The following is a 24451-nucleotide window of genomic DNA, read 5'->3' on the forward strand; positions in this document are numbered from 1 at the left end:
GAATTTATATTGTATACAAGAAAAATCACAAATTTGTGTTTTTAAGACTGTCACTGTTCTATATTTGGTCATGGATTAATTAGCCCATTAGTATTGAGAATTCTTTTCATGGTGCTAAATACCTCATTGAGGGGGTATAATGTGTGTAGGTAACAGCTCTGTCCTAGTGATCGTAAGCGTATGTAATTCATAAGCTCTGAAGAGTTGATCCAATTTGAGGGCATTAAAATCAATTACTGCCTGGAACTTTGAAGAGAGAAACATTCAGGGACACGTTTGAAAGCACTGAGACTGTTGATGCCTGTGCCCGATTAAGTTAAAAAATTTAGAAGCTCGTGTCTAGAATGAGCTGTTAGAATTCAGGAGGGGGTATGTTTAACTTTACCCTTTTTTAGCAAGAATTGGTCTACTGTGATGTTTGGGGGGTGGGAGAAGGAAGAGCAGTCTTTCACTTATGCATGTGTATATGAAGACAGTTTATATGACACAATACAGAACTTTTAAACAACTTGTTGGGCTTCTCCTTTACTTACCTGTGTGTGGGTGGAAATGCTTGGAATCATTGCCAAGGTCATTTTAAGAAAATTTAATACCATGAGATTTTATGTTCTGGAAAATACCGATTCAAAAATGTGAGTGCCCACCCTGTGCAGAACACCTGTGTCGAGTGCAAGGGAGCGTGCCGTGGAATACGCCTTCATTCAGAGAGAGGACATCGCTCTGGGGCAGGTGGACGGGCTGCAGGGAGGGGAGGCACTGCGGTCCAGCTGCTGAAGAGTCTCCTTGTGACAGTGGGGTCCCACCGCTAAGTGACTCTGGACTCTGGTTCCCCACTGCGGGCACTGTCCCCTGTCCTGGCTCCGGCAGCCAGGATGCTTGGGAATGCTTGGTGTTTGGCCATGCCAGGGAGGACTTGGGGGTGGTGCAAAGTGAACTGCCACCCCTGCGGTGGGGGGCAGATGCCTAAGCAACCTCCCGAGACCCTAACGTATGTAGAGGCGGAGTGCTGGGGAGACAGGAAAAACGTATTGAGAGGAGAGCGTATTTGCCACCCGATCAAGGGTTCAAGCTGTTTCAAGTGTAGAAACTAAATGTGATACCGTGAGGAGTCATGGCTTTTGTCTCTACTGCTCGGAATGGGCACCGGCGCTTGTGGGGAGGCCTTCGTTTGGACATTGAAGGAATGTGTGTGTGAGTCGTCGTTACTAGTGTTGAGCAGGTCAGTGACGGTCAGCGGGGTCCACTGTTGAAACGGGTGGTGGAGGAATGTCTAACCGTCTAACCTAACCGAGCGCCTGGGAGGCGAGGCGCCGGGATTCCATCGGAGTGTTCATGGGCTTCCGTGCACTAAGCACCATGGGAGACTGGGATTGGAAAGCACAGGAGTGTCCCTGCTTTGAGCTTTGACAGAATTGGCACATAGAGCTGGAGACGGATCGTGCAGTCGGAGGTGACCCGCTTCCTACTGGGGATGTTACAGGAATTCAGAGGAGGAAGGACCCTGTCAGGCTGGGTCCAGCGGGGGACTGAGAGCTAATGGGAAAGCAGGCAAGTCGAGGAGAGGCGGAACGTAACCCACATGCAGTGAGCAAGAAGATCAAAGCAGGTGATTTCTGAAGTTTCTCCTCACTTGTACTGTTTATTGCTTATTTTCTTAAAAAATCTATATAAATTGAGGAAGCTCCTGACAAGTAGTTGGTAGTGTTGCTCCTTTTCCGAACTGACTGAGAAGGATGACACATTCAGTCTTACTTTTTAGGAGTCTGTGTTAACTTGGACAAGCACTTGGCTTTAAGAGATGGTTCAGTACTGAAAACGCATTTGCAGTCATCCTGGATTTGCTCAGCTTGAAATTAAAGTTTGTGATAGGGCTGAAGGGGGGGGTGCAGTCCGATGAGCGTCCAACTCTTGATTTCAGCTCAGGTCATGATGTCAGGGTCATGAGATCAAGCCTCCTGTTGCTCAGTGGGGAGTGTCCTTGGGGTTCTCCCTCTCCGTCTGGCCCTCACCCCGCTGCTCAAGCACACGGGTGCGCACTCCCTCCAGCGTAGGCCTGGAGAGAGAGTCAAGGCCATCCTGGGGTAGGTGGGATGCTGCGGGGCTGAGGGCGTGGGAAGCGCGAGGGCTGGTCTGAAGTGTGTGTGCCTCCCAAGTACCTGTCAGCCAAGACCTGTTCTGTTCTGTTCTCTCATTTTCTCAGCCTAACCCCTGGAGATTCTGATTTGATGGATTCTGATAGGCTCCAGGAATCTGTATGGAATCCCGGAGGACCGTGATGGCAGCCATGCTGCCCTTCCTAGATGGGGAGTCACCGAGCCCGAGGCATTGGGAGACAGTGTGGAGTGGTGACAGGTGGCTGTCCCCAGGTGCGGAAAACGTTAGCGGCTCTGTCAGAGTGGCATGGGGTGGGGAGCACTGGGAGTAAGCAGTAAGAAGATGCAGGACGAGGGACACCTGGGTGGCACAGCGGTTAAGCGTCTGCCTTCGGCTCAGGGCGTGATCCCGCGTTATGGGTTCGAGCCCCACGTCAGGCTCCTCTGCTATGAGCCTGCTTCTTCCTCTCCCACTCCCCCTGCTTGTGTTCCCTCTCTCGCTGGCTGTCTCTCTCTCTGTCAAATAAATAAATAAAATCTTAAAAAAAAAAAAAGAAGAAGAAGAAGATGCAGGATGAACAAGGGCCGTGGCTGGGGGACAAGCAAGAGAAATAAACTTCTACCTTGTTAGGAAGGAAACCCCTGGATAGAAGAACAAAGGACGGTTAAGTTTTAATGTTTGCAGTATTTCCAATCAACTTTTAAACTTGAGTTGGCCTTGAGTCAAAATTACTGAAATGTTTTAGCTTTGTCTAATAGTCCTTGCTTAAACTCAGCACACATGATCGTATCGTTAAGTCACCCAGTTTTTTGAACAAAAGCTGCTGGGGTGGGGACGTGTCATTTCCTGCCCTTCCCAGAGCTGGTTATTGCTAGTTTTATTGCAGTTTGCTCTGAGCCAGGAGAAAATCTCCAGCTTCAGAATTCCCCCCCGCCCCCCATCAGACGCTTTCCCTAGTTTCCTTGCACACCAGCACTTGATACGAAGGCGAGTTCCCGTCTGTGCTCACGTGCAGTGTAACCCAGTGTAGACTCTGCTGGCCGGGGGGGCGGCTGCACCCCCAGGTTAGTCCCACCCAAAACACCGTGGCCACTCTACTGTTGGAGCTGCAGACAACCTCGAGAGCACATGGGGGTCTGGCTGCAGCCGAGACACGCCCACCACTGCCACCGCCCGAAACACTAACGAACACAAGACTCCGCTCCAGACCACACGTCTTTGGAAACCAACTCAGTAACAAGTAGGACAAGGCACAATGTTTTGTGCTTGTTTTAGGTCTGCTTCCTAGACAATATTTTGTCCCCCCTGCCTGCCTTCGTGCCACAAACCTTTATTGAGCGCCTGCTGGATGCCAGGCATTGGGTTGGATGTTGGGGATTCAGCTGTGTGGGTAACAACAAGAGTACAGGTGTTGGCGGCTCGGTTCTGTTCTTCAGGAACCTCCAAATTTTTTAAAGTAGGCTCCACACCCAACATGGGGACTTGAACTCACCACCCTGAGATCAAGAGTCACGTGCCTCCCGAGCCAGCCGGGTGCCCCAGGCACCTCTGTTCTGATGTGCACAATCCCAGGTCAGAGGTGTGGACTGAGTGGTGGAGAATGGGGGGGGGGGTAAAGGGATGTGTAGGGGTTCCAGCTCCTTGGTGAACAATTCAGTGTCAACTTGGGAAAATGCCAGATAGGAGACTGATTTGGTGTGAGTGAATGTCAATCCTGAAAACGTCCAGTTTCAGGAGCCTGCGACTCTTGATCTCGGGGTTGTGAGTTCCAGTCCCACGTTGGGTGGAGAGAGCACTTAAATAAATTAAAAAAAAAAAAGAACAGAGATGTTCTCAGCTTTCTGAAAAATTATGCTCTGTGGCTAAACTGATTTGCTCTTGAATCATTTGGGTTTTTTAAATTTTTTAAAGATTTTATTTATTTATTTGGCAGAGAGAGAGAGAGAGCGCGCGCGCGAGCTCGAGTTGTGGGGGGGCGCCAGAGGGAGAGGGAGAAGCCGACTCCCCGCTGAGCAGGGAGCCCGATGCGGGACTTGATCCCAGGACCCTGGGATCATGACCTGAGCTAAAGGCAGACGCTTCACCAACTGAGCCCCCCAGGCGCCCTGCTCTTGAATCATTTAAAGAGAACCCCAAGCGCTAGGCTGTTTGTCTTGTCAAACCACAAGGTACAGGAGGTGGCTGAGGTCGGCGGCTGTTCTCTGAGAGTTTGTTATAAGATCACTGGAGAAAATGCTGTGGGCGACAGGTGCTGAAGAGGGAAAACAACGTGGTCCCCATTTGCTGCCCGCCCAGGCCCCATTCCTCCTTCCAAAGGAAATGACATTTTATTCAAGAAGCCACCCGTTTCCCACATTCAGTTCCAGGGCAGTCCGAAAGACACTCCCATCCTCCTTGCCTGATGGGCTCAGCAATGACCACATGGCCCATTTTAGACCAGCGAGATTAGAAGAGAGAAAAGCTAGAGGTTTCTGGGGGATGCTTTACCTTATTTTTCTGGGAGTGGTCCTGAAGCAATCTTCTCTTTTCCCCTGGAAGTGGTCCTAGAGACATCATACAACCGTTAGGGTTGAGTGGACGTTGCGTGTCAGTGTGGGTCCCCAGGAAGCACCCGTGACCCTCACGGTACTAGTGACCTTTCGCCAGGGTCCCCCCGAAGCCGGCCCCACCTGTGGACTTGCAGTTGGGTGAACTGGTATGTGTTCTTGGTGTTTAAGCCAATTTGAACTGGGTTTCCTGTTAACCGTAGACAGAAGCATCCTGAGTGCCAAGATACTCATGCCATCGTTGTCATGTTATATTATTTCTTCAGACTTAACCCCAGAGAACAAGCGATATGTGAAACTACCTGTGTGCCGTTCTCTACAGTGACCCTGTGTGATGCATCAGGGAAAAAACGCACAGGAAATAAGACTAGAAGACAGAAGGTTGGGAAGGTTCTGGAATCCCAACTAATTTTGCTTCCTTTTCTCTATTTTCCAATTTTTGTATAATATGCTTATTAGTTTGTCGTTTAAAAAAGTTTTTTAGTTCCTTCACTGAAACCTTAAAAGAGTAGGGGCTTCCTTCCTGCTTCCGGAAAGGAAGCACGTACACGCAGGGAGGGCAATCTCTACAGGACAGAGGTAGGAAAAGTGCATCGTTCCAGACTTCAGGGCGTGCAGGGGGTCCTTAGAACACCCCGGGACTTGACCCCTGCAGGGTGCATTAGCCTGCATTCCTTCTGTTTCAAGCATTTCTGTCTGTGATGGCATATTTACTGGTGGGATTATCTGATTGTAGCAGGTCCTCTGCTGTGCACCTCGGGGGTCAGTGTTGTGCCCCCAGCACCTGGGATACAGTACGCAAATCTTTGTTAGGAATAAATGAATGAGAGAAGAGAATCAGCCCTCTTGGCATTGCTCTGGGGTATAAGTATTTCCAATTACATGGACAGGCTAACGAGCACTGAAGCCATCATCTCTCTTGCTGGTTATTGTCTTAGGAGAACAGAAGGACTAGAGAAAGGACTCTAAGTCTGAAGCCTGGAATCTGCATTCCCCCCCCCCCCAGTAATCTCTATGCCCAACATGGGGCTTGAACTCAGGACCCTGAGACCAAGAGTCGCAGGCTCCCCCAACCGAGCTGGCCAAGCACCCCTGGGATCTGAATTTTCGGGGGGGGGGTGGGAATCACACTGGGAAACGTGCCTGGGATCATCCTGTTGGAGTCTGAGTGCTGACTTGCTCACGGCCACCCAGCTCCCAAGAAAGCCATGCTGGTGCGCCTGTGTTGAATGTGAGTCAGTCTTTATTCTGCACTTGGGTGCTGTGTTAGCGAACTCCACATACAAGATAGCATGACATATTGTAGGCTAGCATTACAGCGTTACAAAGCTTCACACAACTCATGTTGGCTTTTCTGGTTTCTTCTTCTTTTTTTTTTTTAATTTGACACATTTATTTTGAGTTTCATTTTGTACAAGAGAAGACACAAGGTAAAGAAAGACGACCACATCGGAGAAGGGTCCTGGTGAGGGCAATGTCACTATCGCGGCCACAAGAAAAGCCTTCCAAGAAAAGACCTGCCTCATTCCCTCTCCTGAGCCCGCAGCTCCTGTCCCACAAACCAGTTCTACCTGCTTCCGTAGCTAGAGTGTGTCCCTGAACACGTACGTCTTGGCTGTCCTCCACGGAGAAGAACTGAAAGGAGGAGTAACTCATAAAAGAACTTTTGTTACTAAGAAAAACTCTTGTCTTCCCAGAGGAATCAAGATATCAACAGAGAAGGCCTGACTCTTGGAAATCCGAAGTGACCGTTCCCTAACCCGTTCCTGACCATGCGTGCCTTGTGCAAAAGCTCGGGGCGACTCTCTTGTCTTTCAACTGACTCTTCAGAGGGAGGAGGCGCCGCTCCTCGGCGGCGGGCCGGCTGCTCCGGGAGGGACGTGGGTGCAAGCCAAAGGCAGCCGGGAGACTTTGGGACAGCGAGGCCAAGCGCAGGATGGATCCAGGGTGAGGTAGGAGGGAGCAGCCGCGTGCGGTCTGCCGGTTCCCAGCCTGTCACCTCACCACCCACCGCTCCACAGACCCAAAGACTGGGAGGAAGAAAGCTGCGGGGGATGGGGAAGAGGGGAGTGGGGCGAGGCGGCCTTCCCAGGCGTCTGGCGGGAGGGGCTGAGCGGCCTGCTCAGCGGGGCAAAGACCAGACTATCTCCACCTGTTGCATTGCGTTGTTTCTGGGAAGGAAACAGAAGCGGGTTGCTCAGCGATTTCTGATCTTCAGACAGTAAGGCGATGAAGAGGAAGCATTTAAGGTTTTTTCCTAATGGGGCTTCAGAATGCTCCTGTCAGATTTACATTAAACTATCTCAAAATGCATTTTTAGAAAACAAAAATTTTCTTCTACGTATGATACAGTATTTACATTCCATGGAGTATAGGATCGAGACTGGTGGCATGGACACCCTGATGGGACAGTGAGTCAGATGAAGGGGGTGGGGCGGGGGGGGCAGGGACAAGAACAGAGTGGGCTTTGTGCCTGCTCAGAACTGCTCAGCACTGTCAAGAATCCAGGTTTTATAAAGAACAACAAAAGGATTCTGGGAGCAGACTGGTCTTAAATCCACGGGAGCTAAGAGAATGTCACAGGCACCACTGCCACTCTGTCCGAGGACAGCCAGCCCCCTCGGAAGCAGTCGGAAGGGATGCTCTCCTGCGGGAGTGGACCTGCTCTTTCAGGCCACGGCTCCCGCAGCTGCCAATCTAAGCTCCTCTGCAGGCCGGCGGCAAGGTCTGCTGCGCAGACAAGCTCCCGGCCTGCCGACCAGGCTCTGCCCTGACAGGTCTCAACATTAGAGCCGTGGCTGACCAGGAGCCTGGGGAGCGAAGTTCTAATCCCAGCGAGAGGCCGGCTCCCTCGCAGCAACGGCGGGAGGGGGGTGGAGCCGCGTGCTTCCCCCGCACCTGCACCTAGTCTCAGCGCTCAGTAAAAGCCAAGAACTAAGCACTCTGTTCTGAGGGACAGGACGGAAGAAAAAAATCCAGGTTACCTTGACTACGCAGTAACTCACATTTACTCATTTCACTCCCTTCCTTAGTTTTAAGAGCCATAATTGAAAAATTTAAGGATAAAGAATAATTTCTGAAGGCCGTTTTCCTTATGAAGCAAAACCAATCTCATCTAAGCTACCTGAGAAAACTCGAAAGCTTCTCATGGGTCAGCATTTCTGGAAAAATAAAGGCCGGTTGCATCCTTCACACCAAGTGGTGGTCACTTGGCGGGGGTGCTGCACACGACGTGGTGCCCACACCCACACACAGTGCCTGGGGCTGGCCGCCCCAGCCCCCAGGAGCTGCCCCAGCCGGACTGGAAGGCTCCAAAGTGTTCTCCCGAGAACACATCGAGTTTTTTAAGCCCGAATTCTACCTCGAAGTCTGCTGTGTTCATGTGCTTCATTGCGAGTTAACCCTGAGCCGCCCCGGGTCCTCCCAGCAGGAGCGTGGCAGCAAAAATGCCACATCCCAAATCCTCTTTCCCCAGCAAACCCTGCCTCACGCACCCCACCTTCGCTTCTTGGCTCACGACAAACCTCTGGACCCTGAGCTCCAAGAGCAGAGCCGTCCGAGGTGGGAGGGAGACACGACGGGGTGACGACACTATGAGGTTTCACACGAGCAAAACAACATCCGTTTGCAGAGGTGGGGGGGGGGCAGGAGTCACTCTTCGGAGAAGCCCAGTAAAAAGAGGCCAATTTCAGGTAATCAGCAAATACAAGTCGGCACAAAACACAATTTTCATGGATCAAAATCTGTAACTTGATATTGGCAGTTAGGCTAATTTCTTCAGTTTGTATTAGACATGCAAGTATAAGGTTACATTGTTATATATAGACTTGTGAGGCCTTTCCCTCTCTTTTTCCCCATTTAAAAAAAAGGATTTCTAGTGCCTTGCAAAGGAGAACAATCGTCATCGCTAAGAACTGATCTGCAGCTGTGGTCATGTGGGGTGTTCTCTGTGGGGCGTGTTTGGTAAGAAATCTTCTACAACTAATCTGAGGTTCTGAGTCTGCTGCTGTCTAGCATCTCTGTCCCCGCCGGCCCGCCTGGCCTCGGCTCGGGCGAGGACAACACGACTAGTACTCGCTCAGACCGTGCCACTTGGCCACGGGCTTGCGGGGGCTCTCGCAGACCTCCCTCCAGTGCTCGGCGCCGCTGCTGGTGACACTGTGTGCCCCCAGGATCAGCCTCCCCACTGCCTCGTTCTTGGTGGTGCGGTCGAAGTCGATGACCAGGAACTCGATGCTCACGTCGGGCAGGAGGTCAGGGGGGATGTCGTAGACGAAAGACTCGTTGAAGACCGGGTTCAAAGTGCACTTCTTCACGTGGGTTTTCTTCTTGGCGATGCGCTTCCTGCCGTAGTAGACGTTCACCTTGACGTAAGGATCTGGGGCCACCAAAGAGACAAAAGAGAAAAGGGAGACAGGCCCATGACACGGTCCTCCTCTCAAATGGTGGCTTCATGGGGGGGGGGCTCTGGTGCTCATCTCTGTGGTGGTCACTCACACGTGGTCTCCGGGGACTGCACACCAAACGCACTCTGACTTCAGGTGGGTCTGCTGCCCGGGCAAGGGTCCCAGGGAGCGAAGCAGGAACATGCCAGAACAACTTCCCCAAGTCAGGACTGAAGAAAGCCCATGAGACCGGGAAGCGTGTTCCAGGGCACAGGGACTCACGAATGCCTGCAGTCTTTTGGAGAGGTCTGCCCTGGAACGGGCTCAGCGCCTGGCGTGCACCCCACTCGGGACACCTCAGCAATGACTGACCCTGTCCGCTCAGCCAGGGCACCTCCTGCACTCAGGACGTCTAGAGCCCAGGTAGTCACGGGGAAGGGAACGCGCGCGGAGGAGCGGGGGAGAGCCGAAGGGCGTCGGGCGTGTCGGGGCGCGGGCGGGGCGGCGTGGGGCCAGGGGGCCCGAGGCAGGTCGAGGTAAATAGCTGCTACCTGAGAGACCGGTGATGTCCATTTTCGGCAGGTGTCGGGCTTTGAGGACCACCACGGTCAGTCTCTGTGCCACGGGCTGGTAGGACAGAGACACCTGGAGCTCCCCTCTGCTAATGCACTTCTGCGAAGAGGAAACAGCAGGTGAGAGTCCTGGACGGGGGCGGGGGGGGGCAGGGACAGCGGGTATGCGGGGGGCCATGGAAAATGTGCGTCCCGCCAGCGTTTCACTACTGCATCTCACAGGGAGGGAAACGGACACAGTCTCATCACAGTCCTGATACGAAACGGAACCATCTGCACGAGAGGCCGCCTCGCCGGGTGTTCCCACACGCGCGACTCTGAGGCCAGACTGATCTGGCTGCGCCCCCTCTGTGTGACCTGGACGAGAACTGGACGGCTCTGTGCTCCAATTTCCTCGTCTGAAGGTGCAGATAAAAACAGCACCGACCTCAGAGCTTCATCAGGATTAATTAAACGGGTAACATTTTACCTGTGCCAGCGCCTAGAAAAGCGCATTCTCTCCCGTCGCCTTGTCTGGTTCTCGGCTAAGTTTTATTTTATTTTATTTTATTTTTTTTTAAAGATTTTATTTATTTATTTGACAGAGATAGAGACAGCCAGCGAGAGAGGGAACACAAGCAGGGGGAGTGGGAGAGGAAGAAGCAGGCTCATAGCAGAGGAGCCTGATGTGGGGCTCGATCCCATAACGCCGGGATCACGCCCTGAGCCGAAGGCAGACGCTTAACAACTGCGCCACCCAGGTGCCCCTCGGCTAAGTTTTAGCAACTGGATGGTGGAACGTGGGAAACTTGGAGCTGCAATTCACTCGCCCCCTGGCTTTGGGCAGGTTCCTGAACTTCCTGGCGACTGTTCCTCCGTTCTGCACGGTAAGTGTGCACCCCTGCTCTGTCCGCCTCCGAGTGTCTTCTCCAGCCAAGCTGGCTTCCTCCCCTGTACCCAGTTTGGGTTCCCCTCTTTGAATTTTATTCTAGGCTCTGCTTAAAAATTGAAAAAACCCTCCAGGCCTCCAAGGACATTTCATTTCATTTTTTATTTTTATTTTTTTAAAGATTTTATTTATTTGACAGAGAGCACAAGCAGGGGGAGCAGCAGGCAGAGGGAGAAGCAGGCTCCCCGTGGAGCAGGGAGCCCGATGCGGGGCTCGATCCCAGGACCCTGGTGTCATGACCTGAGCCGAAGGCAGATGCTTCACTGACTGAGCCACCAGGCTCCCCTCCAAGGACATGTTAAACAATACTTGGATACATGCTAGGCGCTGGGGGTCCAGAGCTGATAAGACCTGGCTCCTTTTTTTTCTTTTTATCCCCCCTTCTTTTTTTTAAATTGTGAGTGATCTCTAAGCCCAGCGTATAGATTTAAACTCACAGCCCTGAGATCAAGAGATGCATGTTCCACTGACTGAGCCAGCCGGGTGCTCAGGATCCGGTTCTTGCTCCCAAGGAGCTCACCATGTCCAGAAGAGACAGACAGAAACACCCATGCCCGCATCAGAGCAGGAAGGAGCCCGTCTGAGTGCTGCTGGGGGACCCAGGGGAGGGTTTGGCGGCTGACCTCTGGGCTCACTTTATGAAGGTGAGCAGGAGTCCGTGGGGCAATGTACCGGTCAGGATGGGCAGCAGGGATGGCCACTACAAGGGCATTGGGTCCACTGTGTTCCGAGAATGGTGGGAGGGGAGGTGCTGCCCTTGGGATGCTGGTGGGAGGTGGGGCGTGCAGGGGGGATGGGGGCTTCTAACCAAACAGCAGAGCTGGCCGCTGCACACAGGCCGGGGACGGCTGCCAGCGCGGGACAGCTGCCGCCGTGGGACAGTCTCACGGAGACTAGTACTGTTCTAGTGAGAGCTGGAGAATTAACTGGACGGGAGGTGGGCCCAGACGCTGCCTCATCAGGCTGCAGAGCAGACACCGGAGTTGGGACCCAGGGCACCCACAGCAGAGGGGGCGTGGGGCACGACGCGTCTCAGGAAGAGCTCACCAAAGTGGAGGGCAAGTTCGTGCGTTTCTGGCTTATTTTTTTGTTTTATTTATTTATTCATGTTTCGTTTTCGTTTTTAAAATTTTTTTTCAAAATTTGTGTATTTCAGGGTGCCTGGGTGGCTCAGGTGGTTAAGTGTCTGCCTTCAGCTGAGATCATGATCCTGGGGTCCTGGGATCGAGCCCCATGTTCAGGGCTCCCTGCTCAGCGGGGAGCCTGCTTCTCCCTCTGCCCCTCCCTCTGCTTGTGCGCTCTCTCTCTCTCTCTCTCTTTCTCTTTATCTCTCTGTCTCAAATGAATAAATAAAATCTTTAAAATTTTTTTTGTGTGTATTTCTGGTTTATAAAGTGGGGATGACTCTGGGAGAAGGAAAACAAAAGGAGGTGGGGTTCCAGGAATGTTGGACAAAATAAGGAAATTTGGGACAAAAATCCCCCCCACTACCAACTCTTATTCCTTGTATTCTTCAAAGCGGCAAAGAAATGTCACCTACTCCAGGAAGTGTTCTCGGATTGAGCCAGAGCAGACTGTACCCACCACCAGCCTTCTGTATGCCACATTCATACTCACAAAATGACTTACTGTGTGACGCGTCTACTCAGGGTCGGCTGAAATGGGGACCGACGGGGGGGCCTACTAGTCTCAGCAAGCCCTCCCTGCCTGAGGGGGGGGGGCTGTGCTCAAACAACAAGACATCAGCGAATTAGCTCATCAATGAAAGACGAGGAAGAAACCTCAACGTCTGTGCTTTGATCAGAAGCCCATCTCCTCTCAAGGAATGAAACTGTACTAATATTTCACATGGTTCAGAAACTTTCCTGAGGCTCTATTTCATACCAGGAACATATGGAAATGTCTCTCGTAGGGCATAAAATGACGAAAATCTAAATTTAGACTTTAGCTTTTGAAATTAAAGTCCCAAAGACAACAAACTTGAGAAAAGATTTTCACGGCTTTTCTCTGCTAGACTAAAGCCCCACGTTTTTTCCTTCCCCGTAACATAGATGTTGTCAGCTTTGAGGACATCCACAGGAAGTACCCTCGGCCACTTTAAAATCCCAGGCTCGTTGCCCCTGCCAACCGGTACTGCTCTGCTTGCTTCCTTTCCACATGAGTCAGAACCCAGGCAGAGAACGTGAACTCATTCTCACTATTAGCTACAGCCAAATGACATCGGGAGAGGAATCCCACGTGAACAAGGGAGTTAATGCCATCCACGAGAACATTCGGAACTGAGCTACCCAACGCAGGCGCGAATAGCTCCACATGTCCACTGGAATTTAAATTTTAACTCATTACCATTAAATAAAATTAAAATTTCAGTTCCTCAGTCCCATGAGCTGTGTTTCAAGTGTCCCACTTCCGCCATCATGGAGAGCTCCGGGGCACAGCACCGATCTGAAGGTAGTTCTGGACGGTCTGGGCTGTCACTCCCCTCCGAGGCCACGAATAAGGAAATGTGAACTCGATTTGATGTCTATGCCTGGACCACTCCTGAATACGTACATGCAAGCTTTAAATACAATTTGAACTTAACATACAGAAGAAGGGTAAAGAGGAAATTGATTTGAAAAGCAAAGGGTTTTTGCGGGGTGCCCAGCTGAGCAGCCGGTGGGGCGTGCCAGGCTTGACCGTAGGCTGTGAGGTCAAGCCCCCGCTGGGTATGGAGCCTACTTTAAAGTAAATACCTAAAAAAATAAACCTGATCATTAAAACAAAACAAAAAACAAACGAACAAAAAAACCAAAGAGTTTTATTTGTAAAAAAAAAAAAAAAGCCTCGGGGCGCCTGGGTGGCACAGCGGTTAAGCATCTGCCTTCAGCTCAGGGTGTGATCCCAGCGTTATGGGATCGATCCCCACATCAGGCTCCTCTGCTGTGAGCCTGCTTCTTCCTCTCCCACTCCCCCTGCTTGTGTTCCCTCTCTCGCTGGCTGTCTCTATCTCTGTCAAATAAATAAATAAAATCTTAAAAAAAAAAAAAGCCTCGACTATAAAATTATAGCTTGGATTTCCTAATTATTTGGTTAAACTGTGTTTTGTAAATCACCCATTAGAGCGAAATCTTTGCAAAATCGAAATCCCCAAGCCCCTCCCCTAGCTTTGGGAAAGTGGACAACTTCTGGTTGCCCTTCTCATAATTTTCTCCCCTAAAATCACCCCTCGGGCAGTTGTTCTCCATCTGAGAACACCTTTCACCTTTTGCCATTTTGCTCGGGCAGAATGCCCGTCCCACCACCCAAATGGCGCTCTGATCCTGCTCTGGTCTGGCACCGAAGGCCAGATTTCACGTCCCCTCCCCCCTTCCCTTTCTAGCCCATTCCCACCGCAAGTAGCACCCTCAATGGCTCTTTCTGAAGGGCTCTTTGTCAAGGGCTGGGAGCGTTTCCCAGCCCCCGGGCCTCGTGAGGCAGGCAGAAGCACGGGGGGGGGGGGGGGGGNATCCACGCCTGAAAGAGCTGGGAGCTTGCTCTCCGACAGCGGGCTCCTGCCTCCCGCGGTGGAGAAAAGGAGCCGGCCCAGCGGTCTTGAAGAAGACACGCGGATGAAAGACGTGCTCAGGTGAGGCTCTGTTCCCGGAACGAGCAGAGCCCCTTCCAGAGTGAACGTGCAGCCACGCGGCCTTTGCACTAGGTGGACCCGCACATCCTCAGCTCACCTTCACTGGGGCCAGACGTCCCAAGGGCCCCTCCACACAAATCACAGTCAAGGGAAAACGAGAGAGAGACAAAAACTGTACTGTTCAAACATGTCCCTCTTTTTCTCCCGGAGACATAAGCACAGCTATACCCTCTTCCTGGCTTGTTTCTTTCTTTTCAGTCCCTTTTGGCTCCAATGCGGGGCTTCTCAGGGTCCTTACAAATCTGAGATCTTAAGAATCCTGTCATTCCCAAGACCACTGCTGCAGTCCATCAACACCAGATGCAGCCCAGGAAAGACAGGAAGTGATTGGGAAAACAATGACCTGAAGAAATTCGGGGGAAGTTGCATGACCCACTTGCCAATTACTTCTGTTCTTGATCCCCTAGCCCTCTCTGGCCTCCCTTCTCCTTGCGGGGGATTTATTACGGGAATGTAAATTCAGGTTAATTTTTATCCTGAGGCATTTGGCTCACTCAGTTGGAAGAGAGGCAACTCCTGATCTCAGGGTTGTCAGTTCAAGCTCCACCTTGGGTATAAAGCCTACTTTAAAAAAAAATGTCTATCTGAATAAAATATTAGAAAAAAAAGCTGCCACTCAAAAAAAAAAAAAGCTAGTTCTTGGGTCTAGCTCAGAGATCAGAGATTTGGGGCATTATAGAACTTATACTGTGATCTTTCACTAATAATCAAGGGTTAATTTTTAATGCTTCTTATGTCTTGTATACTCATAAGCGCCAAGAGTGCTCTCGGTGATCCCATTAGCCTTCACGGTCCAGCCTAGATGAGACCTAGAGAGACGACGATCGCGGGCCCAGAGAAAGGAGCCAGATGGAAGGGGCCAGAGAGGATGACCAGTCCTGGACTTCCTCAGCTGGACCGCAGTGGGTAGTGGAAAGGACAAGAGGTGATTTTTCTGCTACGGGGGGATATGCAGTTGGGGGGGGTGTTATCTGGAGAAGCGCAATTCTCACCAGTCCCCACCCAGGCCTCTGGGTGGGAGAAGATAATTTGGCCCCGTATTATAAGTGGATGCCTTCCACAAATCAGAAAAAGCTCTTCACACAGAGTGGAATGGTTCAGAGTAGCTCTAACCGATGAACCAAGGGGAGATCCAGAAAGGGCAGACTCTTGGCCATGGCAGGGAGGCTGCGCTGCAGGGAGGCTTGGGGACTAGCGGCCAGACCAGCACGGTGATGGCCATGGCTCAGGATGGCTCAGGATGGAACACAGTCCTGCCCAGCGGCGCTGGCTCGGGAAACACACTTAGGACGGTCAGGAGGCTGGAAGACTCTGGTGCAGGTCTGCACAGCCTCTGCATGTCCTGTCTGGGCCTCTCCCAGGGGATGTGTTGCTCAGGATCCTAGCCCTGGCTTGTCCCTCCTGAAGGGAGTTAATAAAGTGGAAAGAAACTTGGCTCTTGCCGAGAGCCCTTGGTAGTTTAGCAAATGCCATTGTCTGTGCTCCCTGGCCAGTGTCCTGGATTTGAGGCTGTTTTGTTCCCAGCCCAAATCAGTCCCTTTCCTGGCCAGTCTCTTCCCAGCTGCAGCTTGGCACAGAGCCATCGCTTGCTTTCGGCCTTGGGCTATGAGAGCAGGAACCGTCTAGGGGAGTCCAGCCAGTTGATGGCTCTACCGAGGCTGGGGCTGCAGGCAAGGACAGCGTGCGCAGTGGGAGGAAGGCAGGCAGTGGAGCACTGGAGCTGCTGGAAAGGGGTGTTAGGGAGCCGTGAGGGCTTGGCAGAACCCTGAGGAAAAGAGATGGCGGACAAGGGGAAGGGGACGGAGTGGGATGAAAACAGGTCATTCCATAGTGTCTATCCGTGCTTTTGACTCCAACCTCAGAAGATATAAGAGCTGTGTTGGACTCTAGGACGTCTCCTTGTGTCCTGGCCTTGGACCCATGTTTATGCCCGGACCAAACCCCTCTGATACTCTGAAAATGCTTGGGTTTCCCTGGCTGCTGCAAGGCAGAGCGGTTCAGGGGGCAGGAGCACGGCTGGGCCGGCGGCAGGGGGACAGGTGCCTGGGACATGCTCCAAGGGGAGGGCTCCCTGGCTCCCCCGCAGCCCGGGGCATTGTCCCCTGGTAGAGGGTAAACCTTGTGCCTGGAGCTCACTGCACATGCAGCCCCTACTGGCCCAGAAGCCTCTCTTGTCCAATCCTGAGGCCCCTGCCTCCCCAGTTGAGTCCAGTGTGGGCTTGTAGGTGGGCATCAGGAGATAAGCACGGCCTCAAGCCATGGCTCTTTCTGCGCGATGTGCGGCTGTTTTCAGTGGTTCTGACATCCTCTCTGAACCTCCCACCTCCTTCTGTACCGACTCAGGCTCCCTTGACTTCCTTTACTTCATCAAAACAGAACATAAATGTCTTGAACCACGTACAGCTCCCGGGGACCAAGCCTTACTAACAGCAGAAACAGTGGCAACAATAATGATAGTGGGTCCAATTTGCTGGAGGGTCGCTGCGCGCGAGGGGCTGTGCAAACATACCCTCCTGCTTCACTCCTGTGGGACCCTGAGATCAGAGTTGCAAAGCTGAGCTCCGTGAGCGGGCGAGATTTGGATTCAAACTCAACTTCGACTTCAAAGCCCTTGTTACTAACTACTTATGTTGTACCTTGAAACAGGAATGAAAGGGTAAATTTAAAATGCCAACAACCTCTTTCAAGACCCCTGCTGCACTCACTATGTGGCAGTTGCCAGGACAGTCTCTCCCCCAGGGAAGCAGAGCTCCTCAAGGGCAACAATGTGCCAGACCTGTTACCGCCTCCGACCCGCACGCCCTCCGAGGAGCACAGTGTTATCAGCTCCATCCTACAGATGGGGAAACAGAAGCTTAGCAGCGTTCATCACCTGTGCCCCTCGGCTGGGAAGCAGTGAGTGGGGGCGTGATGGCAGCCAGTGCGGCCAGAGCACTCGCGGACAACCTCACTGCCCCCCGCCCCCATTGCATAAGAAAGCCGTGAACTAAGGAGTATAGGGGCAGGTCTCTCTCACCCCCGAAAATACAACTCAAGAGTCAATGCCGGCCCAGCGAGGAGCAGGCAGGAGGGTGGCCCTCATTCCCCTTCCACTGTGTGCGCCCCAGGGTGCAGGGGAGGAGTGTCTGCAGCAGGGGCTCAGCCTGGGACAGGCGCTCGGAGGGGAAGCAGCTCACTAACCCGCACGGGTGGAAAGGCTATAAGAAGACCCACGCGTGACCTGGTCGGCGCTGGACAGGGAAGCCCCGTCATGGTTCACTGGAGGAAGATCACACATGACTTTGGAGAAGAAACTGGCCCCCATGTCCTTGATAGGATGAGGGTCTACGGCTGGTGGGGGTGAGCCTGCTGGACTTAGCGTCAGGATGCCAACCGCGGAGTGAAATTTCAGAAGCGACCTACCTGTCCCTCTCTCCTCGTGAAGTTGGAGGACACCCACCCGGACAGGTCCTCCGTCTTACTTTGGCCCCTGCTGATTCTTGATAGCCACAGGCTTCCTACCTACAGCTCCTCCCTGCCGTCCATACACCCCCCACCCTTCCATTTGCTCCCCAAGAGCCTGTCTCCCCCGACCTACCGGTCCCCCGACACACTCTTCCTCCTCACCTGGATGTTCCTTTTGGTGATGTCCCTGGTCAGCTGCGCCTTGCCTGTGCTGGGATCCACACCAGCCAGCGGCACCATGACCTCCCCGATGACGTCGTCCCGGGAGAAGCGGTCGAAGCTGAGGACTAGGAAGTGCAGCACCAGGTCCTGCAGCTGGCTGTATGGGATACCGTAGAAGGTGAAGGTCTCGTCAAACACGGGGTCCAGCGTCTTCCGCAGCACCCTGGTCTTCACCCGATGCCGCTTGTCAGGAAGGATGGTCATTTTGATGTAGGGGTCAGAGCCCTGGGTCTGCTCGTCCATCACCGGCAGCCCGTGCGCCTCCTGGATCGTCACCACCAGGGCTTTTTTCGGGAAGTTATAGTCCACAGAGAAGGTGAGGGTTCCTAGCATGACGTCCTCCTCTGGAGAAGACGGAGATGTGGTTTTGCTCTCCCCAGGGGTCAGGCTCGCGATGGGGCTCCTCAGTTCTTCCCCATAGTCCACCTTGATGGGTAACTGGTCTATACAAGAGCTGGAGCTGGGTCCCTTGGGACCTTTGTCAGGGCCCAGCAGGCCGGCCTCTGCTGCATCCACCAGCACGTTCCCGCGCCCACCTTCCCTCCCAGGGCCATCTTTGTCTCTCCGCACTTTGATGATTTTCTTCTTGTTGCTGAGGGTCTCTGGGTATATGCTGATGCCTTTGAGCATATGGATAAACTTATATGGTGGGGTCTTGTGCTTCTTCTCTGCCCGCTGGTGGCAGCATGTCCACACAAAGACGGTCACTGAGACGCACACCACCAGCACAGACGCCCCAACGAGGCCAGCTACCACTGGGGACACATCTGAAGGTGGAGACCAGAGATGTGTCAAGGCAGGTGGACCTCAACCCCCTGTCCAGACCAACCCCTCTGCAGAGCCAAGGTAACCTGCAACCGAGCTTGCATAGCAACATGTGCTCATCTAGGCTGAGAAAGCTCCCCTCCCTGGGAGAGGCCCTGAGCCGTCCTCTCCAACCAATCCATGGCTGCTCCTTTTCCACCAAATCTGGATGAAATCCTTCTCTTCTCCAGGAAGCCTTCCCTGAAGAGCCCCACCTGACTCCCTGTTCTTTTCTCGGCCTTCTCTCAGCGCTCAAGGACTTTGTTCATTCTTCCTGATTTGTGTTTCACATAAAGCTGCCCTGTGTTACAAAGTCACCTTTTACCTCAACTGTTACACAACACACAAGGGCACGGGTGTGTTTGGTTTCGGGAGAATATTCCACGGCATCTGGTACAGGGTTTGCAGTGGGCTCGTGTTGACGGAATGGCTGTTAGGTGGAAGGATGTAGGGCTGACTCTGGGTGGTCTGGGTAGTGCGTTCAGGGTGGCAAAAGTGGGTGGGAGGTAAAAAGAAATCTGGATCTGAGTTCTTTAAAACTATGCACAAAGTTTCAGCTCCCAGTTCCAAATACTCATATTTTATTTTATTTTACTTTTTATTTTTCCCCAAATACTGGTATTTTAGATAGGAAGAAATAGGGACTGTGGAAAATGTCAGCTGTTTGTGCAAATATCACCTTCCTAGGAAGGCCTTCCCTGACCGTCCTACGTAAAAGTTCAGCCTTCTTCCCTCTGAGACCCACGAGTCCTAGCCCTGCGTCACTTTCTCCTTATGTCTTTCTTATCTTTCTTACACACAGTGACACACACACTCGTGTGCACACACATAATATGTATAGGCACACACGTGTATAAATTTACTGCAAGAAATGCATCTTCATTAGAGAATAGGTTTCACGAGGACTGGGATTTTTTTCTGTTTTGTTCATTTCTGTCTCACCAGCACTAAAAACGCAGAGCTGGTACTTGGTACTATTTGCTGAATGAACAAATAACTACAGAGAAACATTACTTCCTTCCCTTCCTTTACTCTTGTCCTTTCCATACAAGAAACCCTTAACAAGTTTGGGCTTTCTTTTCTTCCTTAAATTCACTGAAGCCAAACTGGGTTTAGGCTTTAAAAAGCTCCATAAGGCCTCTATTTTTCCACATTATTTTTTTAGGGGAAGAACTGGGTAGAGCAGGGAGAACTAAGGAATGAACACGACTTCAATGCATTCCAGAATCTTCCTGAAACATCCTTCCAGCGGGTACCTGCCCGGCTCACTGCCTCACTCACTGCAGTCCTCTGTACCAGAAGAGCATCTCCTGGCTGCCCCACGTCGATATTATCCCCATCACTCTGCTTTATTTTTCTTCATAGCACTTACTACTCCCAACATAATTTTTTCTGTCCTCCCTTACTAGAGAAGATTAATAAGAATAGCGATTGTCTGCTTTATTCACTGTTATATCCCCATGTCCTAGAACCATGTGGCACATAGTAAGTATTCAGTGAACAAATGAATCAGTGAATTCAAAACAGCCTCCACACATTGGAAAAAGAGCATGAGTCAACATGATTACATACATCAAAGATAAATGTAAAATTCTATATCAGCCTTCGAAATCTATCAATATACAACGGGAAACCTTACTTACAAGTCTGAGCAAAAACAACGTAGTTGTGGGTGCCTGGGTAGCTCAGCTGGTTCAGCATCAGACTCTTTATTTTGGCTCAGGTCATGATGTCAGGGTCGTGAGACTGAGCCCCAAGTCATGCTCTGCGCTGGGCGTGGAGCCTGTCTAAGATTCTCTCTCCCTCTGCCTCTGCCCCTCCCCATCATGTGCAGGTACACGCATGCGTGCGCGCTCTCTCTCAAAAAAAAAATGTAGTTGTTTAGGTGACCACAAGCCTAAAGTATAATTAGTCTAATGCCAACCATACTGCAAATACGAGGCCCAGATGATGGGGGTGGGGGTAGCATGATTTAATCTGCGCTGGTCATAACATATACGGGCTTTCTGTCTAGCACTGAGAAGACTAAACACTGCTATTTTCTCATGGACGTTTATTGTGTCCCTGCCAGGCATTGTGCCCGAGCTCTCTTTGAATCAAAGAACTCACTGAATAGGTACCACTAATATTTCCACTTTATAACTGAGGAACCTGGGGACTCAAATCTGCCTTAGGCCACGTAGTTGCAAACGGCAGTGACGGGATCCAAACCCTGGTCTGCCTGACACCAGACCATCTCTACATTATGGATAATCAAGATCGTAAAAGACTTGGAGACCATATCAAATAAGGAAACGCTGAAGGAATTGGAGCTGAGGGGTCTGCTCCAGTAACTTTCTTCAATTATTGAAGGTGTTGGGATGGAAGAGGTCTGGTTGGATTTTACGTTGGAGGGAGCCTGCATACAGGCTACAGGAAGAGACTCTGACTCGGTGAAAGGGGTCAAATTATTATTAGAGCTGCCTCACAATGGCTCAGGTTGCTTCATGAGGCAATGAATCTTTAATGGAAAACTTTCAGAGGTTGGATCACCCTCGGTCAGGCATATTCTAAAAGAGATTTCTTTGGTAGGGATTGGACTAAATGTCTCTGAAGTTCCTTCTCCAACATTCCATGATTCTGTAAAAACTGGGATCAGGCAAGAAAAGAAGGGGTTACATTCTTTAATAATACAGTACAGAGAAGGAATAAAGCCATTAACAAAAGAAATGAAAGCGACCACATTCAAGACCATGCTAAATACCAACAGGGTTTCTCAGATAGTAAGTGAAATAAGAGCTATTACGGACAGGCTACACAAAATGGGAGCCACCTTGGTAGGAAGATCCTTGGAAGCTGGCGGAAATAACATCCCGTCCATCTCCAAGCCCTTGAGTCTCTGCACCTAATGGGAGCTCAGTAAATCGTTGAGCAACTGATTGGATTCCATGGTCAATGAAAATGGGCACAATCTGAAAAAATGGCTCTCAGTTCACCAATTAGGGACTTTCCTGAAAACTGCTTGCTACTGATAAATGACAGTGAAGAGCTTGCCTCCATGAGCCGTGGAAAGCAGGAAACCAAGACAGGTACATTTTCGAGAATGATTTAAAAGAGACATAAAGGCCCAGGCTGGGGGAAATCTGAGTGAGCCTCTTGGCTCCAACATAGGTTCACTCTGTGGTCTTGAGAGAGCCCACTGACGCCTCCACATTTGCTGTTAGAAAATGGAGGTGGGATGGGGAGAGAAGAGGAGGGATTCCCATGTTTCAGGACAGGGAAAGGAAAGAAGACAAACCTGTGAAGCCATCTGTGGACAATTCCCAGGTGCTCTCCTCCACCTGGTTTCCCACTTCTGCCACTCTTTCTTCTTCTTTTTAGTATCTGTTAACCTCTGTCTCTCTCCCCCACAACCAAGGCAGTGAACAGAAAAATCAGAGATGCTGAAACTTGGAACCCTCTCTCTTGCTTTCATCAAAAGCTTGGTGGGAAAAGGAGCTTGGAACTAATGGCTGCAGTGAGTGTTTTAAAGCAGTCATAAACTGCAGTGACTGTGCTGCTTGCTCCTTCTGTCCTCCAAGGTCACAGATAATTGAGTGTTGGCTCCAGGTACCTCCCAAGGTCTAAGGCATTTCAAATGAAGTGCTCTATGAGATGTGGGAAAGTCAGAAGTGGCAGCTCTCTCAGCCTTGGACCAGACCTGCTGTTGACACTCTCTTCACTAAAACAGCTTCTTCCCATCAAGCAGGCCAGTGTGATATAGTGAAATGGCAGTGGACTTTGGCGTCAGCTGGACATTGGTTTAAGTCCCAGCACCGCCCTTGCTGTTTGTTTGACTGGACCCAAGTTATTTTGTCTCACTGAACCCCAGTTTCCTCATCTGGCAAATAGATATAATGATGTCTACACTGGAGGATGTTGTAAGGGTTAAATAAAACGGAGTATGTAAAAGGCTGAAGTAATTTCTCTTTTCCACTAATATTCTGTCTAAAGGAAACCATTATATTAAGCTCCACACCCTCCAACTTTCTAAGGAATCTGGAACTGCAATTAGAGAAAAGAATATGTTGGAAAGAAGGCATAAGACAAAAGAGAAAGAGCAGGAAGAAAATCATGGAGTGCTCTCGTGACTACAAAAGGGACACCTGTTTTGGAAATTTAGGACTCAAAGATAGAGATACAGAAGGTGAAGTGGAAAAAAGAAATACAGCGATGATTTAGCCTTGGGGAATCAGTGGGAACCAGTAACTAATGGGTGTGATCGGCTCTCTCTGGATACCTGATTTGATGTCTTCTTCCTGATATTGAAGTGGGAGAGCTCATTTCCATGAATCTCTTACTGGGGAATGAGAAAAGCCATTTCCTAGTTGGATTGTGGCCCCACCCTAAAAATTGTTGTCTGGACGCTCAAACCTTCTGGATTGTCTGAAGGATAGACTCTCTTAGGGGATATGCAGGAAACCTCGGCTGACAGCAACTCTCATCCCAGCTGGGGTAGAAGTGAGGGAGAAGCAGGGCAACTCCTTTATTTTTGAACAGGAAAGCATAGCCCAGGAAGTTTGCAACCCTAGCACATTTTGGGGGAAGACCCAAAGAGGAAAAACTTGCTTATCCAGCTTTTCTTTCCCGTCTTCCTCCCTATCTTCCACTCCACTCTCTGCCCCTGGGAGGGCAGCCCAGCTTGGAGCCCGGAGGCCCGGGTCGGGGACCAGCCGCTCCGCGATGACGTAATGCCTTGCCGGGTACACAAAGCGGCCTCCCCCGGGCCGGCCTCTCCGCCCCTCCCCCCGGCCGGGCCCGCGCCCCCGCCAGCACCAGCGCGGTGAGTCCCCCTTTCGGAAAGGCCAGCCGGGGAAGCAGGGAACAAAGGCCCGGGAAGAGGGGCCTGGGCGCTGCCAGGAGGCCCAGAATAGACATCACGTCATCCCCCGCTCGGTAGCGCCAAGCGCCATTTGGTAGCATCGGACGGACCCACCATTACGGTGCAGAACCACACTTGGGGGCCCTCGGCGGCCGGACCAGGAGCGGCTCCCCGCGCCCACGCCTCTGCAGCCCCGGCTCCCCTGCAGCAGTCCCCCAGCCCCCGGACACCCAGCTCCCCCAGCCCCCCCAGCTGTCATCTTGGCGCCCATCCCCCACCGCCGCCCTCCCCCGCAGCCCGAGGAGTGGGAGGGGGAGCAGGGGGCACCGCCCTGCGCGCCCCGAGAGGGAGGGGTCCGCGTTCTGCCCCCTCACCCCCACCCCGTAGCACGCCGACGCGGCCCACACAGGTTTGGGCGTCCGCCGGGACCCGCGACCCCCGGCGAGCCCCCGGCCTGGCCGGTCCCTGCAGCCCACAGCTCAAGTTCAGGCGCCGTCCGCCGCCGCCGCAGGCCCCATCCTAGCGGGGCAGGCGCTGGAAGGCCCTGATGGGGGCTTCGCTCCCTCCCAGCACTGGGCCCGTCTGGCTTTGCGGCGGTGCCCACTGCCCCAGGCTTAGTTTTCCGGACTCTACTTACCAAAGCTGGGTCGGATATTGGTGATCTCAGCCATGTCGTAACCAGAGGCTATTGCTATAAATGCTTTTTCAAGGGTTGGACAAGTCTGGGGGCGCCCTGTCAGCACCGAGGCCGCCGCTGTAGAGCGCTAGCTCAGGGGAGGGGGAAGGTGTCTGGCGGACGCCTCCTGCGACGGTCAGGCCCCTGGTTGCCAGCTGCGGTCGCCTTCTAAGATGCTCCAGGGATGCTCTGAGCGAAGGATGCAGGTGCAGCCAGACTGGTCCTGATGCGAGGTTGGCTCCGCCTTCTTCCGAACGGCCCTCGGCGGGAGAC

The 24451-nt window shown here is 52.0% G+C and overlaps 1 protein-coding gene and 2 long non-coding RNA genes across 5 annotated transcripts; 2 read left to right on the forward strand and 1 right to left on the reverse strand.

The window, feature by feature from the left end:
• Positions 1–5865: 5865 nt before the first annotated feature.
• Positions 5866–24451, reverse strand: SYT11 (synaptotagmin 11). Of its 2 annotated transcripts, none has more exons than XM_011236112.3 (4): positions 24140–24451; positions 17799–18625; positions 9577–9697; positions 5866–9018 (listed from the first exon to the last, which is right to left on the reverse strand). In XM_011236112.3, the coding sequence occupies exons 1-4, from the start codon at positions 24171–24173 to the stop codon at positions 8708–8710; spliced, it is 1293 nt and encodes a 430-aa protein (XP_011234414.1). In that variant the 5' UTR covers positions 24174–24451; the 3' UTR covers positions 5866–8707. The 2 variants fall into 2 exon arrangements, with proteins under 2 accessions (XP_011234414.1, XP_002928325.1); XM_002928279.4 differs by having other exon boundaries at positions 9574–9697; positions 24140–24443.
• On the forward strand, positions 9597–10232 carry LOC105241624. The gene is made up of 3 exons (XR_002144443.2): positions 9597–9717; positions 9820–10054; positions 10182–10232. It is a non-coding gene; the product is annotated as an uncharacterized LOC105241624 (long non-coding RNA).
• Positions 10724–11740, forward strand: LOC117803498. 2 transcript variants are annotated; one of them, XR_004627456.1, is made up of 3 exons: positions 10724–11169; positions 11363–11587; positions 11682–11740. It is a non-coding gene; the product is annotated as an uncharacterized LOC117803498 (long non-coding RNA). The 2 variants fall into 2 exon arrangements; XR_004627457.1 differs by having other exon boundaries at positions 11434–11587.

The sequence above is a fragment of the Ailuropoda melanoleuca genome, chromosome 8 (assembly GCF_002007445.2).
Source record: "Ailuropoda melanoleuca isolate Jingjing chromosome 8, ASM200744v2, whole genome shotgun sequence".
NCBI classification, from domain to species: domain Eukaryota; kingdom Metazoa; phylum Chordata; class Mammalia; order Carnivora; family Ursidae; genus Ailuropoda; species Ailuropoda melanoleuca.

Bases quoted from the DNA above. Each gene is read 5' to 3' on its own strand.
- SYT11 (XM_002928279.4), bottom strand. From the start codon at position 24,173: ATGGCTGAGATCACCAATATCCGACCCAGCTTTG. The intron at 9,698-17,798 runs GTGAGGAGGAAG...TCCTCTTCGCAG, and splicing joins TCACCAAAAGGAACATCCAG to AAGTGCATTAGCAGAGGGGA. The intron at 9,019-9,573 runs GCAGCTATTTAC...TGGTGGCCCCAG, and splicing joins CATCACCGGTCTCTCAGGTA to ATCCTTACGTCAAGGTGAAC.